At 38.9% G+C, this 19167-nt stretch overlaps 2 protein-coding genes and 2 long non-coding RNA genes across 4 annotated transcripts in view; all 4 read left to right on the top strand.

Annotated features, from left to right (window-relative positions):
- LOC109466425 (membrane frizzled-related protein-like) overlaps positions 1-1392 on the top strand; it is a 3221-nt gene extending 1829 nt beyond the window's left edge. Inside the window, exons 5-6 of the mRNA XM_019764143.1 lie at positions 495-531; positions 1377-1392. Of these exons, the coding sequence (XP_019619702.1) occupies positions 495-531; positions 1377-1392 (53 nt within the window). The remainder of the gene's footprint in view (positions 1-494; positions 532-1376) is intronic.
- A 123-nt stretch (positions 1393-1515) lies between these two features.
- On the top strand, positions 1516-2600 carry LOC109466451. The gene is made up of 3 exons (XR_002140022.1): positions 1516-1664; positions 1925-2056; positions 2486-2600. It is a non-coding gene; the product is annotated as an uncharacterized LOC109466451 (long non-coding RNA).
- Positions 2601-3330: 730 nt separating this feature from the next.
- On the top strand, positions 3331-4025 carry LOC109466452. The gene is made up of 3 exons (XR_002140023.1): positions 3331-3355; positions 3554-3635; positions 3927-4025. It is a non-coding gene; the product is annotated as an uncharacterized LOC109466452 (long non-coding RNA).
- Positions 4026-6963: 2938 nt separating this feature from the next.
- On the top strand, positions 6964-13328 carry LOC109466424 (plasminogen-like). The gene is made up of 10 exons (XM_019764142.1): positions 6964-7145; positions 7917-8044; positions 8451-8598; positions 9491-9711; positions 9999-10109; positions 10654-10843; positions 11503-11596; positions 11953-12130; positions 12474-12628; positions 13101-13328. Exons 1-10 carry the CDS (start codon positions 6964-6966, stop codon positions 13260-13262), a joined length of 1569 nt encoding a protein of 522 aa, XP_019619701.1. The 3' UTR covers positions 13263-13328.
- The last annotated feature ends 5839 nt before the right edge of the window (positions 13329-19167 follow it).

The following is a 19167-nucleotide window of genomic DNA, read 5'->3' as shown; positions in this document are numbered from 1 at the left end:
ATATATATATATATTGTGGTTTAGATTCTGTCGGGAATTTTGACAGTGGAGCGTTCTGCAATTTCTAAAAAAAAGGCCCATATTTGACCTTGACCTTCGTCTTTTCAAGACTTACCAGTATACCAAATATCATCGCAATCCATAAAGGCGTTCTGAAGTTATGCTGACCACAAAGTTGCGGAAACACAGACAGACAGACAGACACACACACACACACAAACACACAGACATACAGACAGACACGCCAAAAACAATACCTCCATTTTTCATGGAGGTAAAAATCAGGGCCGATGTGTATATCACAACTGTTTATGTGACCTATTTTTTTACATTAGCCGGTCCCTGAACATGTATGTCTTTGATGTTCAATCGATAAATTGCTGGCTCATATATATATATTTGATTGATAGACTGATGGATAGTTAGATAGATAGATAAATAGATTGATGGATATAGATGGACATTATTAATGTTGACTTTACACATACCTACAGCTTGTCAATCTTACGAGTTCCGGTGTAACATTTCGGGGTGTGTACCACTCTCGGATAGGTGTAACGGCCAAGCTGATTGTTTGGATGGGAGTGATGAACATAACTGCAGTGAGTAACAAAGTGTTTTTATCTGTAGCCTTTGAAAGCTTTTTAAGTTGCGTTGACAAAACGAACACCATGAAAGTCTAGCAGCTTCTTAGAGTTTGAAAATAACTTATAAAAATAAAAAAATAACACGGTACTTACCTGCAAACTTTTCCTCATACATACCTACAGCTTGTCGACCTGATCAGTTCCTTTGTGACACCTCGCGGTGCGCACCGCTCTCAGCAAAATGTAATCGCGAAGCTGACTGTCTTGATTGGAGCGATGAACTAAATTGCAGTAAGTACATTTCAAATTTTTTGAGATGTTTTATTTATTTCAGATTCTGCACAGCTCAAACATACAGTGAAATAAAACCTGGGTGTTGTTCCCTTCAAAGGTATCCATATTTTTAAGGAGAGACCGACAAAGGCCGGCTTAGATCGGGTCGATCTTTAGACTAGACAATACTATTATAATAGATCATTTTACCTTTTTTGCTTATGTCTTTATTTAGGCCATGTTGATTTGATGATATGGATGGCATACGCGCGCGCATGAATTTTCGTCTGTTTCAAAAACGTTTAAGACCATATTGTAAATCGTACAAAATGATCGTATGTTACAATAAGTAGAAAACGATACTAATGTCATTGAATGAAGACTTGTTTTTGTGCCAAACTCGCACACTCGCACCAGCTTTGGGGTTCCCAGAGAATGAAATTGCCCTTATGTTGCGATATTTCATTAGTTATGTTTGCTAATTGCTCAATGACGATTGTTTGCTTTTCCCCCCAGCATGGGTGCCGTTTAACTTTACTTACGACAACACTTGCACCAGCTGTACCGGTGAGCGTTTTGTAAGGCCCAGCAGCTACACCTACGGCGGTCGGATTCTCCACGTCGGTGTTGTTTTGTGTTCATCGACTCAGTACAAGATATTTCTGAGTGACAACCTGATCGGGACGTTCCGGAACATTGGTGACACGTCAGGACACGGTGAGGATCACTGTGAGCTTGTTGGAGCTTCATCAGATCCTCCGTCCTCGTCACTGGATCCGGATTATCGCACCTGTAGTGGAACAGGTACGTTGACGTGGCTATTTGAATATTCGTAGCGGTAGCGTTAAATCATCTATCACGTATTTAGCACCGACGTATAGTACCTTTTGTGCTTTCTTTTGTATATTTACAAAACAAAATGTACTTGCTGTGTTTGTCACATTCATCATGTTTGTCACATTAAGCATTAATCAATGGACGTTAGTTATATAAAGAACACGAAGGTGTTTGCATCATGGAAGATAAAAAGTAATGATTTTGTGAATTTCTTTAATTTGTGATAGGTTATTGGCGCTCTTATCGTGGACGCGATTTTATGTATGGATCAATCGGTTATAATTCCGGATCCGGATGGTGGAGTAGTAGTCGACGGTCTTATGGACGCTGGTACAGATGTGGTGTTACTATCCCTGAAGGTAACATCTTTATTATGTTACCGAAAGAAAACATGTAGTTTTTTCTACCTTTCCTCTTCTTCCGTTCCAAACACTGACCTCTGAGCTGGTCAATGACCTGATTTGTTGACGTATGTCACCATGATAACTGCTGCTGGGTTATACAATGTTGCAAATTTATAGTTGGAGGGATTTAGACTCATGCCCGACCATATATATCAATGTATTTGAGTAAGAATTAAAGCAGACCATATGCGAAGGCAAATATTATGCATTTTTCTTTGCAAAGTACCCAAAGTTTTCTTTGCAATATATATAAATGTAAATGTAAATTTTATTTTATTGTCAAATAGGACCATTTAGCTCTGATAGTGTTCAGTGGCAACATGCAGTTGAACTCATTTTCATTTAAAAATTATCTAATAATTGTTTGCCTTTATTCCTTTCAAGGTCGTAACGAAAGTGACTGGAATTGTCAATTTAGTACAGATCAGTGCAACTCCATTACGCGTGGTACAGGTTCATTTGAATGGAGACGAAGGGCTTATAGTACTCCATCATCGTCAACAGGGCCGTCAGCAGACCATACGGATGGATATGGTACGTTAACGTCCATATTTCTATCGTTGAAGAGATTCATTTGTCACGTATAGTTACAGTTACTAGAGAATTTTTTCACCAGTGACAAGTTTTTGAGGGGTAAGAGTACTAGACTTCAAATTTTCGATGACTATCAATTCATCTTGTTAACGGAGTGGCCTTGTCTGGCGAGAGTACGGGGTGGGGTGAGGATGGTGGGTATTGGAGGGCCCGGCAGAACGATGCAAGTATCGGGCCTGGTCTCGTGCTCTCGCCAGACTAGGCTACTCCGTTAACAAGATGGATTGATACTCACTGATAGTTTGATAGTCACTGATGAAAGAATTCTCTAGTGACATATTTCTATCGTTTTGAAGTTTCAGGTATTCAGTGTATTAGGAACGTTTTTTTTTCTAGCAGAAGCAAAGAGAAATACACATATTGAACTCGGGGTGTCTTGTGACATGTCTCTTCTTGTTTGTAGGGTACTATATGTACACGGATGCTAGATTTGGTTTTCCCAACGCAACTGCCAGTTTGAAGTTGCCGATCATAACCTCCGACGGTCAGCACTGCCTGCGGTGGTTCTACCACATGTACGGGTCTGACATGGGGACACTGAACGTCTATGTCTCCCAACCTCAGTATTCTCAGATGTTGATATGGACAAGGTCTGGAAACCAAGGAAATGTGTGGTGGCCAGCGTCAATTTCTATCTTCGTGAATGCAAGTTTGTTTCAGGTGGGTTGCACTATGGTTATGATAACGACTATCTGCAATATTTGCAATTCAGCATTTGCAGTTTTCAGCGTAGACTTGATTATATTATGCAAATATATAGGCGACAAACGACCTGACATAAAAAATGTTTTTGTAATGATATACGTACTATTATCACAATCCATTTGTTTATGCTTTCTTCATAAAAATATATTACAGGTTCAGTTTGAAGGTGTCAGAGGATCTGGATACACCAGTGACATGGCAATCGATGACATTGATCTGACATCTGGTCCCTGCAGTAAGAGTTTTCGTCTTATTTCTTGTGCTTTTTTTTTAAATTTTTCCAACAATATTTGCCACAGATTTTTTTTATAATCATGCAAAAATAATGTTCCCTAATCATTTTATTTCCTGTATAGGATTCTCGTGTTTTTGCGTGAACAACAACAACGCAAAACGCTTAGAACAAATCTACAGTTAGTCCAACTGCCTGGATTAGTCAGGCGAGGTAACTTTTTTTACAACTATGTTCATTATACATCATACACGTTGATACATGATAGTATGACATTACTAATTATCACTGCAGCTTGTCACTCTGACCAGTTCCAGTGTGGTGGTTCTCTCTGTGTACCTCTGTCGGCAAAGTGTAACGGTCATGCTGACTGTCCAGATTGGAGTGACGAAGCAAACTGCAGTAAGTATACGCACTCATAATGACCAATTCTCGTTGTTACTTCAGTCTGTGAAGGACATTGTCAAGGTCACCTTCATTTGCTGTAATGCTTGATATAGTTGCGTTTTTGTTTTCTCATCATTTTGATATGTTTGTTTGAATTTGGTAGGTAATGTTTGATATTAAGGTTATTAATAATGAGATATGGGAAGCTGGCGAACTTTTAATTAGTCATAGTCATTATCATGATACACTACCGGTATACCGTGTGATACGAAACTTGTGTGTGTACCGCCAATTGGCGTTATATCGGCAATAAAGATGTTGATACAGACGTTGATGTTTTTACGCCTTGGGCTGGTTATACCGACTAAAATATAGAAAAACACAGTCCGATTACATAGTATATAACATACATATGCCCACAGTAGGAATGTTAGATTTTCCTATTTAATAATCTGTTTTTCAAGCATTGCAACGTAGGTCCATCGCTTTGTTTTGTCTACGAATTTTAACCGTAAATAAGGCCATGTTGATTTTATTATATGCGCATACATTTTTGCCTGTTTCCAAAAAAGAAATAACCACAATGTGAATCGTAAAAAATGAGCAAACATATGTCGTATGTTGCAAAAAACAATATTGGAAAACGATACTTATGTCATAGAATGCCGAAATCAATTATGGAAAAGAAGACAATGTGAAGAAATAAAAAAAAATGAAGTTATTATTAATTTAATTACTATTCGCCAAACCATACTCTGTGTCATTTGTTCAACCCTTACAGTGATCACTAGATTTCATAATAAAGGAAACGTTTTTGCCAACCTTTTTTTAGGGGGGGGGGGGGGTCCCAGAGGATGTCATCCGTATAATCAAATCAACATGGCCTAATGAAAATCCGTAAAAATTTTTCTATAAGTTTTTATTTCTCATTAGCTTATTCAATTGAAGACCTTGAGGAGGGCTTGAGATGTGACTTTCAAGAAGATCATTGCAATTTTACGAGAACGTCGGGAGGTTTTCAGTGGATTCGACAATCTGGTGGCACCCCATCATTTTCTACAGGACCTTTAGGAGATAATACAGACGGATCGGGTATGTCAACAGTTGTATTGGCAATTGTTATTACCTTGTTGTGTTCAAATATATCATCCTATTTAGTTCTAAATGTTAGCTAGGAACAATATAGCTAGCTCAAGGATCTTAAATGGGAATACGTAAAGCGCTATATATGGTACAGATAATACTTTGAGATATTCTTATAGATCATCGGATCTTAATCCTTTAGAGTTCATTATTTATCCAGGAAATGCCTTGTTAACTCCAGGCTTTATCTGTTAACCTGCTTAATTTCCAGGTTTTTACATGTACACGGAAGCTAGTAGCGGTTTTACCGGTGCGACGGCAAGTCTGACGTTACCCATTATCGGCTCTACCGGTCAGCACTGCCTGCGGTGGTTCTATCACATGTATGGGTGGACTATGGGAACTCTGAACGTCTATGTCTCCCAACCTGATCAATCTGACATGTTATTGTGGACAAGGTCTGGAGACAAAGGAAATCTGTGGTTGCCGGCCTCAACATCTATTTCCATTAATGCTGCAGTATTTCAGGCGAGTGACATGATGTACTGAAGTATTAAAGACAAAGATAACCAAGATCATAAAAACTCAATTTCAGCAATGTCAATGTTTTATGAACATTGTTCTACGTCATGCTTCCTTTGCGTATATGTGATAAAATATGTAAGATAATTATACTAATTAATTTATGTAATCATTTTACAGGTTCGGTTTGAAGGTGTAAGAGGATCAAGCATTACCAGTGACATGGCCATTGATGACATTGCTCTCAGATCTGGTCCCTGCAGTAAGACCAGTTTTTTTTTTCTTCCTGTGATTACAACATTACCTTCTACCCCTTTTTTAATGCACATAACTAGATGTCTGCTTCTTTACAGTGTCAGCACATTATTTTCGGAAATCAAAAGATAAATCATATACCTGCATATATTTAATGGATTCATTTTTAAGTCCAAATAGAATAATCTCTAATTTTCATTCGGACTCAAATTAATCTCTGAGAAAGTTTATTATATCTTGAAAGTTATTTGTATCTAATGAAATGCCCTTTCCTTTTGAAATATTTTTTATCTTGTTCGTTTCTTTAGCCTCTTGCACCGCGAACCAGTTTGCCTGCTTGGATGGAAGTTGTATTTCTATCAACCTGACGTGCGATGGTAATTCTGACTGCGCTGATGGAAGTGATGAGGTGTCTTGTAGTAAGTGATTTCAACTTGAAATGGGTGTTGCATTGACTGGTTGCTGTTGTTCGTTGGAATATCTTTTGTTAAATATATATTATATTATATTATATTATATTATATTATATTATATTATATTATATTATATTATATTATATTATATTATATTATATTATATTATATTATATTATATTATATTATACTTTATTGACCACAATCCAGGTACATGGCAGCGTATAAAATCGCTGAATTACGCACTCAGGCTTTAAAAACAGGCTAAACTAACAAAGGGCATTGACAGACTAGGTACAAACATAAACAAAACTGACTATAAACAGTTATATATATTCTTGTGTACATCATTTTGTCCTTTAATTATTGGATGCATACCTTATTTAACATGTCAGAAATTTGTATTTCATCTTAGCTATAAAAATAGTGCTAGATGTCTTCCCACACATTGCGTAGACACACTCTCTACAGATGAGGCTTTGCAGTATTACTCGTAGTAGATAAAAAATGATGAATTTGACTTTTGACATTAAATTCATAGGCAAACGAATAGGCAACCGTGATGTTATCAATAACTTTTAACCATGTCGACATTGCGGAAAAACTCGAGTGTTCCTCTAAATCTACTTTTCTTCACTTTAGGATGTGAGACAATTCAGTACAACCGTTGCATGGGCCTGTCATACAACCAGACATCATTCCCAAACATCTTTCGGTGGCCGTCTCAAACAGTTGCTCTGCAGAATGCCCAATTATTGTTTTCACAATACGATCGCATTCGGGACTGTCATTGGGGCCTTCAAACCTTCTTGTGTTCACTTTTCTTCCCCAGATGTACGTCTAATGGACAAATGTAAGTAGTCCAGAAAAGTTATGATGTTGAGAACTTAATGGTAGCGCACCAGGGAACAAAGACAACACTGTGCCATCGCTAAAACATAATTTATGCTAATTTGGTGACGTCAGTGGTCAAAATCCAAGATGGCGGACCATATAAACAAATCAGGTATATCCCGACTATTTTCCATAACATTTTACCACTACTTCAATTTCTTTTTACATAAAAGGTTCATTTGAACCTCTTTAGTCCATTTTTATTTGCGAAAATTCAAGATTGACGATCCCAAAATGGCGGATAGTTTTAATTTTTATGATTTATTTTACTAGTACACCATTCATCTAGTAGTACACCATCCATGTGGCCACACGAGTTCTGAGGGGGGACGAATGAGCGTTAAGTTGTGAATATGGATCGTAATATTATATTTTTATAATCAACAAGTGTTTGCAAAATGGCATTCTTGCGTAATACAGCAGAGCAATGCTTATACCTCATGTTCTGGACATGCTAGGGTCAATTTGTTCGTGGAAGAAAGACTTTGATATCGTTAACGAGTAATATCGGTCTGAAACCCTTTATTTACCAGGACGGTTATACGTTGGCACTTTATAACTGATAGGTTCTCGTGATTTTTTGGATACTTAGCTTACTTAAGTAATTATCCAAATCATTAAATTCTTTCTCATCCTCTCTCTCTCTCTCTCTTTGTCCCTTTCTTTTCTCTCTCTCTCTGACTGTGCCTCTGTTAGTCAAATAACACCATTATTGTTTTTTACTTTACAGTCATCCATGCCAATCACTTTGTAACGAGATCAACGCTACATGTAGCGGACGAGCCCTTGCCCTAAACCTGCAATGGTACGATTCAATCTGTGAAATTCTTCCCGAGACTAACTGTTCTGTTCCGAATGGTAAGTTACGTTTCGTGATAAATGAAAACACTTATAATTCCACACTTAAAGTGTCATTCAGTGTATTTTTCATGTACTTTGTTTCTTTGTACAGTGTTAAAAGTAAACATATGTCACATAATATGCTATTGGCGTGGTGTTATTGCATGCACATGAATGAAGGCAAAAGGTCTGACCAAGTTCCCTTTTTTAAGATTAATGGCTACAAACCAACATCTTAAGCAACTTCACCGTTGTCAAGTTTTACGCAATTGACTTTGCCTTTTCTTGTTTTTCAAAAAGGCGTATTCGGTGCGTATTTATCATGAAAACGGACCAGCGGATGGCTATAGATACACACCGCAACCATAAAATGCCAAATCCAGAAGTCTGTTTATGATAATCATGGAATTGTATTATCTTTTAGTAATTCCATCGCAGGGATGTGAAAACACAACTGAACTAACGGGCTTCTCAGGCAATTTTACGTCCCCGGGTTACCCTGGCAACTACCCTAACAACGCCCGCTGTTCCTGGCTGATAACTGTGAGCCCTGACAAGATCGTGGTCATCAGGTAAAGGGTTAATGATGTACTTAGGTCACATCATTCGGTGGTTAAAGGAATCGGACCAGGTGGTTTTTCTTAGCATAATCACTGGCAAAAAAGTTGATAATCCTAGAAAGGGTCATTACGTACATTAGCCAATTGAAACTCACATTGTAACTGAATTTAGAAAAAGGGTATTTTTGGCTATTAGTACATACATTTATAACCAATTGGAAAGATTGTGTCTGGTGTATTTTAATGAATTATAATCGTCAACAATTCAACTATTTTCACACAGCTCAATCATATCTGTTTTAGTATCTGTATAGCCGGTATAACCGCCCTTTGCGAAACGTTGCGATCAGGCGGCGCGGCAGCAGCTGGATTTTTTTAACGGTGTCGCTCAATGCAAGGCCAATTATTTTTGGCCACTTCTAGGCATAGAGCTACAGGTACTTAAGTGAGTATAATGTAGTTATGTCAGGAGATGGCGATGGACCTTTGTTTTGAAGCTTTGTGGATTGTAGTCGGACGGAAAGCAACTGTTTGGAAGAGAGTTCCATAATTTTGCAGTCCGGATGACTGAATTTTTGTCTTGATGAGAACTGTAAGAGAACCTAAAAGGTTCTGAGCAGCGGAACAAGAAGTGCAAGTTCTCCTGAACATTGACCGTGAAAGTATCTGTACAAGAGGGATAAGGATGCGACATTGCGTCTGTGTGAGAGGGTATCCAGCTTTGCGGCCAGAGAATGACCGATGGCAACACAGATTCTCCTTTGAATGCGGTCTAGAATATGCAGGCAATGTTACGATGCCTATGTTACTTCGACCAATTTAACAATTGAATCATAAGAGAATTGGATTTAGTTTTAATTGTAACATTGATAAAATAGTAACATATGATGCAAATTGCTTACAGATTTGCAGCGTTCAACTTGGAAAGCTCTACTGGCTGTCGTTATGACTCCCTCGCTGTGCATGATGGGCCGAATGGCACTGATCCTGTGCTCGCCACCTTCTGTGGTTCTTTAGCTACACCAGTGTCCACCACTGGAAACAGCGCCTTTGTAATGCTCACCAGTGATAGTGCAGTGACGACGCATGGATTTTTTGCCAACTTTACTGCTGAGGATCCCCCACGTAAGTGTACTACGCTGCATTTCTACAAAACCCACCTGTTCCTCTAAATATAAACGCGTTCTCCAGCTGCTTAGATACGACACGAAATTTGTTTGACTGATAAGGAATACATCAGTGTTTTTTTGAGTCGATACTTCAGTCTGAGAATTTACCTCTACCATGAAAGCATCATTCTAAGTCGTTGAAATTATACACATTTTAACCAAACCATGTTGCGGTGATGTTAATACACTTTTAGTGTTACAATTGTTCTCTTTTATACTGATTTGATCTTATCTGTGTTGCAGAAACATGCTCTCCAGAGGAGTTCACATGTTGGAATGGAGACTGTGTCAACACGACTCTTTCCTGTGACGGCACTAAGGACTGTTCTGATGGAAGTGATGAAATCGATTGTGGTTGGTTTTTTAGTTATTTTCTTTACTCTGAAATTGTAGCCGCTGTATATGAACCCTGAACTTAAAATTGATGCTATGTAAAATAAGACATACAGTGACCAACCGATATGCTGATTTTAGGGTGAATTGTTTGTTGACCAAGGCAGCATAGCAATAGCTTGTTAGTTCTGTATATACATTTACTTTGATAAATTCAATTGTGGTCTCCACAATGGAATACTTCGCCATTTGTTCATATCGGCACATGTTAGGACTCGTCGAATGCTGACATCATAAAGTTCTACAAGGCAGTTAATTCGGAGTATATCCCGAGAATGCCAATTTCCACCAAAGTAAACAACCCCAAATAATCTATGTTTTCCATGTGTTCTATCATAAAAAAAAGAAAAATTTTGGAGGCTTGCCTTTAATTTGATCATTTCAAATAATAATGTATGAAACATCTGAAATGCAAATAGAATAACAAGATAATGTTTATGTCTTTCTACCTTGCTGGGAGTTCAGCCATATATATTTTTTCATGTTTGGTTTACATGTGTACCAGGTGGCGCGAAATGTGGTGTTCCGGCTATATCGCCAACCTTCCCCGTAACCCGTATCGTCGGTGGTAACGCTGCCCAGCCAGGAAGTTGGCCTTGGCAGGTCTACTTGTTGCGTTATGGCTCATTCTACTGCGGTGGAAGTCTCATCCACCCCATCTGGGTCCTAACCGCTGCACACTGTGTGGACTATGAGTACGTATGGGTTTATTTATTTATTTATTAGACTTTCCAATGCAACATCAAGTAGCATGAAGGAGAGACAAAACAGGTTCATATTTGCACCTCTGCCAGTTGTCTCTCCACATACAAAATACATGAAAAAAACAGTAATGATACAAAAATAGACAATTTAAATGACATCATACTATAACATATTAAGATATATAACAATATAGTGACAACTATAGGGCAGTTATCGCGGCCTTGTGGCCATAAAGTCGTAAAAAGATATCCAGCTACATGCAGCATCGGCGTCATAGACCGCATTAAACCTGTTATGTAAATGTATCATCAACTGTCTTTTGAAGGTATTCAAGTGTTGTGGCTGAGAGAAATTTAAACCCAAAGTTCTCAGACTGACATGCAAACTTTTCATATCGGGTTATGGCACGCACGACTAGATCTATAGAAAGAAAGGCTGTAGAAGATAATTATCATGGTGGAAATCAGACGACGTGCAGTATGTGGGTTTGCCATTGGGAGAAACGAGAGTAAAAATTCTGTCTCAACACAGCTGCAGGCCAACTCACTCTGGCACATACACTTATAGCATCCATTACATTAATATTGAAAATATTTGTCGTAATCCTTTGGATTCACCAGTCCACTCGACCTGCATTGATGTATTTCAGTCTTCCGCCCGGCGGTTACGAAGTAATCCTTGGCAAGTACAACAAACCCGAATACATCACCGACTCAACAGAACAACGAATACCTGTTTCCAAGGTACGTTATTTATTTGGCATTAAAAAATGGTATAAATACCATGCGGTCCTTTCATCTTTGGACGCATATTCATGCTATAAAAAAACATTGAGGCTGCATACATGTCAGATGTCAGACTTATGGTTCGGGGATGGGGATGGGGGGGCGGAATTTGGAGCCGATAGTCATCGAAAATTTGGAGGTCAGTATCTTTACCCTTCAAAGTTTTCACTATTGGAAGAATCTTCTAGTAACTGCAGAAAATGCCGTTTTAGACGTTCAATTTAAAAAAAAATTCAGTGGGAAGAAACCAAACCAAACTCCTGGCTACGAGCATGAGGGCCCCAAATCCTCACTAATCAGGATTACTTTTACAGGTTATCATCCACAGTGGATATAGTCGTAACCCGACAAATAAGGACCTGGCCTTACTGAAGCTGGCCCGACCGGTGACACTGAACCAGTACGTGTGGCCCGTCTGTCTTGTCTCGGGCCCAGGAGCCGATCCGCCCGAGGGAACCAGCTGTGTCGTTACGGGATGGGGAAGTACCCAAGGCAAGTTATGCTCAGAAAAGCCTGTCTTGTTTAGGTAATAGTAACCCAACCATAACTTCCCATATTGGCCTCTGGCCAGCTTTTTAAAAAAGCTTTCTTGTTTAGTCAACGTTGCATCCGAATTATGCCTGTTGCAGACGACATTTATTTTCGACATAACATTTGGAAACTACAGACGGAGTGTTACTTTTATATATGTCCGAATACGACCTTATAAAAGACGTTCTGCCGAAGTGCTCAATAGGCACAATACATTACGGGCTTCGCGTGCAGTACGTTCTGCCGACGCGCTCATGGGTGTTGATTCTAGAGTATAATATTGTCCATCTCGTCACAATATCAGGTACAGGGAACGAGGACGTGCTGAAACAAGCCCGCGTCCCATTGGTCAGCAATGACAAATGTAACAACGCCCCTGCGTTAGTCTTAGCTGGCCGAATCACTGAGTTTATGATGTGCGCTGGTTACTACGACACTGGCGGACATGATACCTGCCAGGTAAGTTGGAAAATACTACATAGAGACAAGGACATGATTCTGATCTGTGGATCATTATGTAAGGTAAGAGTAAGTAAGGTAAGGTACAGCAATATCCAATTGGTCAAAACTATTAGACAACTATTGGCCACATAACTGCACCACGTATATATATATCCAATCACAAATTGGTTCAATTTTTTTTACATAATAATGCTAATATAGATATCTCTAGGTAACAACGCATCTAACTAAGGTATGTCGATACTTACTTTCAAACGATCTCTTCTATGACATGACCCCCATTGCAAAATTATAGGCATGAAACGAGTTTCAATGTACGCTCGTACCACGTGTACCGCAGATGTAATACAATGAGAATACAGTTATGCAAATCGTAATACCTTTCATTATACAACAAAGGTAAGAAAGCCTTATGTTACTTTGTATATGAACATACAAGCATACACCTGAATCCACGTCTATCTTGCAGGGTGACTCTGGCGGCCCGCTCGTCTGTCCGGCGGCAGGACGGTGGATCCTGCACGGTGTGACCAGCTGGGGAGACGGGTGCGCTCGACCCCAGTCCCCTGGAGTGTACGCCCGGGTCAGCTCCATGCTCGACTGGGTTCACAGGACAATGGACAACAATTAAAGCAAAGACGCGCACCTACTTGGCCTGTTATTCCTCCGTAGATTCACATGTAACCTTTATACTTGTCATATTCAGCAACGCATATTAGCAAAAGAGTGCATCTAGAGTGAACTATTTCGTGCTGTACGAGTATTCAGTATGTTTATTGCGTAGCCATCATGTAACATCATATATATCCAAGAGGCGTGAGACGGTAAAAGTCTAACATTCTTAGCCTTTAGTTTCTATGAGTATGGATTCATGTAACAATGTAACCATTGTGCGATAAAAGTCATTATATATATTATGTAGTAAACAATTATGTAATGAAGTTGGGTGAGCACATAGTACATCGTTGGTTTTCTAGCATGACTGACACTGGAAAATTTAAAATGTTTCTCGATAATGATAGAATATATAAGCTACGGAAGGTAATAGAATAACAAACATATAGAAAATTACAATACATTTCAGAATATAGAGATTTCGGCACTATTGTAAGATACCTTTTTCTGTCTTAAAAAGGCAAATAGCCACATGGACAAATCAATGCACGATAGCCCACAAGGTATTGAGTAGATTACAATATTTGTGTGCACACATTCAATCTTCCCAACAAAGTATACCGGTCATGATGATAGGGTTCTCACCTAGTTTTCTCAGCCGAGTCAGTAGAAGATTTCCTCCAAACTCAATGGAATGTTTCTCCACAAAAACAAAGTTTGAGCTGCGTTCAGGCCTATTAACCTCATTGGTTCATGGTAGATTTTACAAAACTAACCGTATTTCATCATTTCCTCAAAGAACAAAATAGTTTGTTCTATGAGGAATCATGATATTGGCTTGTGGATAGGAGAACTCTTTCAACATGTCTGCTCACGGACACTGAGAAACATACAACTGATGGCTGTAGTTCTGTAACAGTGGGGGGGGGGGGTATAGGCGCTACCAACTGACGCATTTTTCCCATATAGAGTATGAATGAATTCTTATATGGAAAAAAAGAGATAAGGACAATTTATCTCATTTTTCCCATATAATGTTTCTGTGGTAAAAAAAAAAAATACACAACCTTTCAAAAACTACTTATCACAACTTTTGCATGAGAAAACCAGGCAGTGGCCGGAAGATGGGGGTCGGCCAAATCCGCTAATATTTTGTATATAGGATAGGTATGGGGAACTATCACCAGCCATATGATTAAAACCCTCCAGCTCTTTTTTGTTATGGAGTTCTGGAACCCCCCATGGAGACCCTCAATAATTGGATAATTTTTGCCTGGAAATTCACGAAATTCGGATCGCTCTCGCTAGAGTTCTATGAAAGATTTTGATATGCGCTTTTGATTTTTACATTTCTTCATGTCTCTAGTCTAACCATACGAAATGTGAAACTCTGGCATTGAATTTTAAAGGGTATGCCTGGGGGTTATCGGAACCATTGAAAGCAGACTTTGAACGTTTTTGAATATTAGTCATTTTTAAAGGGCCATTTGTCACACAATCTGCATTTGTTTGGATTGGTTTTGATTTTTCTGAATAGAGGAACATCTATTCATTAAGAAACAATCGTCGTTTATTTGGGATCTAAATATTGTGAGTCGTGGGAAGAGGCTAATTATGGGGTATTTTAGCTTCCGAAAAACAATAAATCAAGCAATTTCGCTACCATAATGCAAACGCTATTGACTGGAATATTGTCTTTTTGAATCAGAAGTATGCAGGGGCATGGTGACTGCTAAAATAAATGCAAAGGAAGTGATATGGGCTCTGCATAGGGGTTCTTAGTATACTTAAAATAGGTTTAACTGATTTATCATGTGAATAATGCTAACTGTCCCACTTTACATTATTGGATTATCCGGCGCACTTGCAGTTTGTGTATAGAAAATTAGTTACGAATAACTGGGGCTCTGCATGGGGGTTAATGTGACACCTTTCACATATTTTGCTTGTGTGTAAATTAAGTGTGTAATTTTTTTTACACTATACTAATTTTATTTATACGTGTGTATACAATTTGATCATGACACACACATAAAACACAAGTAGCACACCAGAACAAGTTTTACTGCTGGATCAGAAGTCTTTACGGACATGATGACTGAAACTAGAGTTCCTCATCTCCCACCTTCGCCATAAAATATTAACCTAACGGCTGGCGAATTATAAGTGTTTGTCTTTCTAGCATTTTCTCATGAATTATGCAAATGAGATCCACATAAGTTATGTTTGATGTTATTTCAACTTCAATAAACTTATAAATGCCGCAAGTATGAAAGTACCAGCATAAACCACGAGCACTAACATTTTCATTAATTGTTAAAATTAAGTCTCCATTTTCATAATTGATATATGGCGATGTTCCTCTCGTTCTTACATACACGTTACAAGTTTGAATAATTCTATCATGGAAGGTGGCAGGTTTATAGATTAATAATGCAAATCATATCAGATCCATAAACTCATGTCAAGCGTCATTAAATCTACCCACACACGAAAAATGACGACGACGTGTCATTGACGTTCTTGAGTTATCCTAATATTCTTTTAACAAACTCTCCTGCAGTTCAAAAAAATCTGCTACATAATAGGCTCCACTTTTTCAGAGGAGCCATTTACCACCTAAAATTCCTTTTCCTGGCATGTCCAGATCAGGAGATATCAAACTGGAAATCCCACTGCAGTACCTAAACAAGCTGCCAGGGGGGCTCAAATCTAATCATTTTCAGGTCACATCAATACCCTCTTTTAAAATACCATGGCAAGACAATCCACCCAAGTCTTCTCAAGTTATCGTTTTGACACACACACGCACATACACACATACACGAACGTTACCGAAAATATAACATTCTTGGTGAAGGCGATAAATGCAAAGAAAGTGATATAGACTCTGCACGGGGTTTTTACAATACTTTTAAAATTGGACTTTGCATCTGAATGGTACTAACTACCACGCCCGCCATTAGCTGTTACCGTAAACCCTATACACAAGCGTTAGTAACTTGTAGTCTGTGTGTAGACAAAGGGGTTCACAATACTGTACCTTTGGGCTCGGCATAGGAGTTAGCATATATATATGGAGTTTATCAATGAGCGTAGAGTTATTGTGCAAACACCAAAATACGCAAGAAATGATCAAGTTGTAACTGGTATAGTGCATGGCCCCTACTTAGCCCCACAGTCACTTGGGGTAGAATCCTTGATATCATGGGACCCTCCCGAGTTGAAGGCTGGGCAACTGGACGGTCAATGTCAGACAAATTGAAGACCTATCTGAATTACATTTCAACTCAGGGAGCTAGGTCGGGCCAGAAAGCTGATGTTGTACAAGTGGCTCAGGAGATGCCAGGCTGATGGGAAGCTGTATAGGCCGTTGTTCCAGCCAATTTAGTGGCGCACAGGAAAGCAGACTACAAGCCATTTGCTGGACTGTCGGTATCAGAGACAGCAGGAAAACACAGAATGTGTGGCCACTGACATAAATAGGTGATATAAAAGGAAGGCGAGTGGCAGGCACTGTAAAAGACAGCGTATGCTAGCATTCACTACAGTCACCCGGTTATAGTGAAAGACACCGATTATAATCTCGTGCGAAATAGCAAAGGCCTCAAATCATTAAAGCTGAATGAACTGAAGCTCAAGTTATTTACAATTACATACAGGAATTGGAGACCACCCTAGGGCTGGCACACAGACATGTGTAAATTGATTTTTGTATTTTGTTGGAGTTTTGTTTCATAATGTGTCCATAATATGACAGATTATACTCAATTTGTCAAGTTGTTACAATGCATGACCAGCATTCGTTGCACTTACGGTAGTAGCAAAACTAAAAGTAAAATGTCATTTTTATCATTATTCATTTCCACAGTTTTCAAAAGTACAGCTACATACAATTATCTCAAGATTGGATCTTTGCCTTGACCTTGTTATGGTCTTGTTTCTAGATAATGCCGCTACATGCTCTGTATCCATTTAGCCAGGGTATCACATGGTATCACATTTTGAAGGCCTGATAACTCCAATGTCTACAAAACATAGCATTTTTATTGAGTACAACATAGTAGATATATGAAGTTATTTAGTAATTTATCTAGTTAAGGACATATTAGAGAGCGCAAGCACATGCATTTTAATCTAGAAGATTGCATGATAAATGCCAGTACAAATATCCGTTGAAGAAAGCTAGACATCTAATATCTAGCTATGACTATGGGCTTAGAAGAGCTATCAGTGCGAGGAAACGCGTTGGGCAGAAACTTGTTATGGTGTGCTACTTGTGTTTTTGTGTGTGTATGTCAAAATGATATAAAAATTACACACTTATAAAGAAACAAGATACGAAACAAAATATGTGAAAGGTGTCCCATTAACCCCCATGCAGAGCCCAAATTATTCATTACTATTTTTTCTATACACAAACTGCTAGTAATATAATCCACTAATGTAAAGTGGGACAGCATTATTCACATGATAAATCAGTTAAACCTATTTTAAGTATACTCAAAACCCCCATGCAGAGCCCATATCACTTCATTTGCATTTATTTTAGCAGTCACCATGCCCCTGCATACTTCTGATTCAGAAAGACAATATTCCAGTCAATAGCGTTTGCATTATGGTAGCGAAATTGCTTGATTTACTGTTTTTCAGAAGCTAAAATACCCCATAATTAGCCTCTTCCCACGACTCACAATATTTAGATCCCAAATAAACGACGATTGTTTCTTAAGGAATAGATGTTCCTCTATTCAGAAAAATCAAAACCAACCCAAACAAATGCAGATTGTGTGACAAATGACCCTTTAAAAATGACTAATATTAAAAAACGTTCAAAGTCTGCTTTCAATGGTTCCGATAACCCCCAAGCATACCCTTTAAAGTTCAATGCCAGAGTTTCACATTTCGTATGGTTAGACTAGAGAGATAAAAAAATGTAAAAATCAAAAGCGCATATCAAAATCTTTCATAGAGCTCTGGAGAGAGCGATCCGAATTTCGTGAATTTCCAGGCAAAAATTATCCAATCATTGAGGGTCTCCATGGGGGGTTCCAGAACTCCATAACAAAAAAGAGCTGGAGGGTTTTAATCATATGGCTGGTGATAGTTCCCCATACCTATCCTATATACAAAATATGAGCGGATTTGGCCGACCCCCATCTTCCGACCTCCCATCGATTTTGCCTGGTTTTCTCATGCAATGACTCTTAAGTTATCTCGTTCTTCCCTTAGAATAAAAATACGTACTAAATAAATGTGATAAGTAAACAATTCTTAAGACCAGCTTTAATGGTGACGTCCCATTTCCAACCCAGGGCCCAGCCGGACAGTCTTATGGAACGAAAAGTATAAGATGATAGCAAAACACACACAAAAAAATTAAAAGACTGATCCTAACCCTATTTGTGTACAATTTTTATATGAATTGTTTATAACTTGTCGACGGCCGACTGGGCCCCGGCTTTGTAAGAGGGTCTGCATGGGGGGGTCCTGGCAACGGTTAACGGTAAATTCAGCAGGGCCGTTAACGCTTAACGGTAAATTCGGGACGGTCGGCAACGCTTAACGGTAAATTGACAGGCTGCACTGGATTTGGTATCTCGCTTTGTGAGAAAAGGTCATCACTGACAAAATTACGTACACCTTACATGTAATGAAGCACGCATCAAAGGTATGTGTTCCCTGTTTCCCACCTGCCCTGGTCCCCTAATGCGTCCACATATAAAGAGGAGTCCGAGTCGACGTCGGCCAAGGCTCTACCCAGCTTGACTTTTTTCCGTCCGCCCAGTTAGGCGCTCGCAATCTAAGGGGGTCCGAGGGGTGCTCCCCGGAAAATTTAGGATTTTTAAGCCTTCAAAAACGCATTTCCCGCATTTTGAGAGGCAAATCATGGTGTTGAGAGTGTTTGTCGGTCCTTCTGA

The sequence above is a fragment of the Branchiostoma belcheri genome, unplaced genomic scaffold (genome assembly GCF_001625305.1).
Source record: "Branchiostoma belcheri isolate BF01 breed outbred unplaced genomic scaffold, Haploidv18h27 scaffold167, whole genome shotgun sequence".
Classification (NCBI taxonomy): domain Eukaryota; kingdom Metazoa; phylum Chordata; class Leptocardii; order Amphioxiformes; family Branchiostomatidae; genus Branchiostoma; species Branchiostoma belcheri.
Note: the sequence above shows the minus strand (reverse complement) of the source record. Positions and strands in the feature narration are given on the sequence as shown.

Excerpts from the sequence above, each read along its gene's own strand:
- LOC109466424 (XM_019764142.1), top strand. The coding sequence starts at position 6,964 with ATGGGCCTGTCATACAACCAGACATCATTCCCAAACATCTTTCGGTGG. Across the intron at positions 11,597-11,952 it reads AACGAATACCTGTTTCCAAG|GTTATCATCCACAGTGGATA; the intron begins GTACGTTATTTA and ends TTACTTTTACAG. Across the intron at positions 12,131-12,473 it reads GGGATGGGGAAGTACCCAAG|GTACAGGGAACGAGGACGTG; the intron begins GCAAGTTATGCT and ends TCACAATATCAG.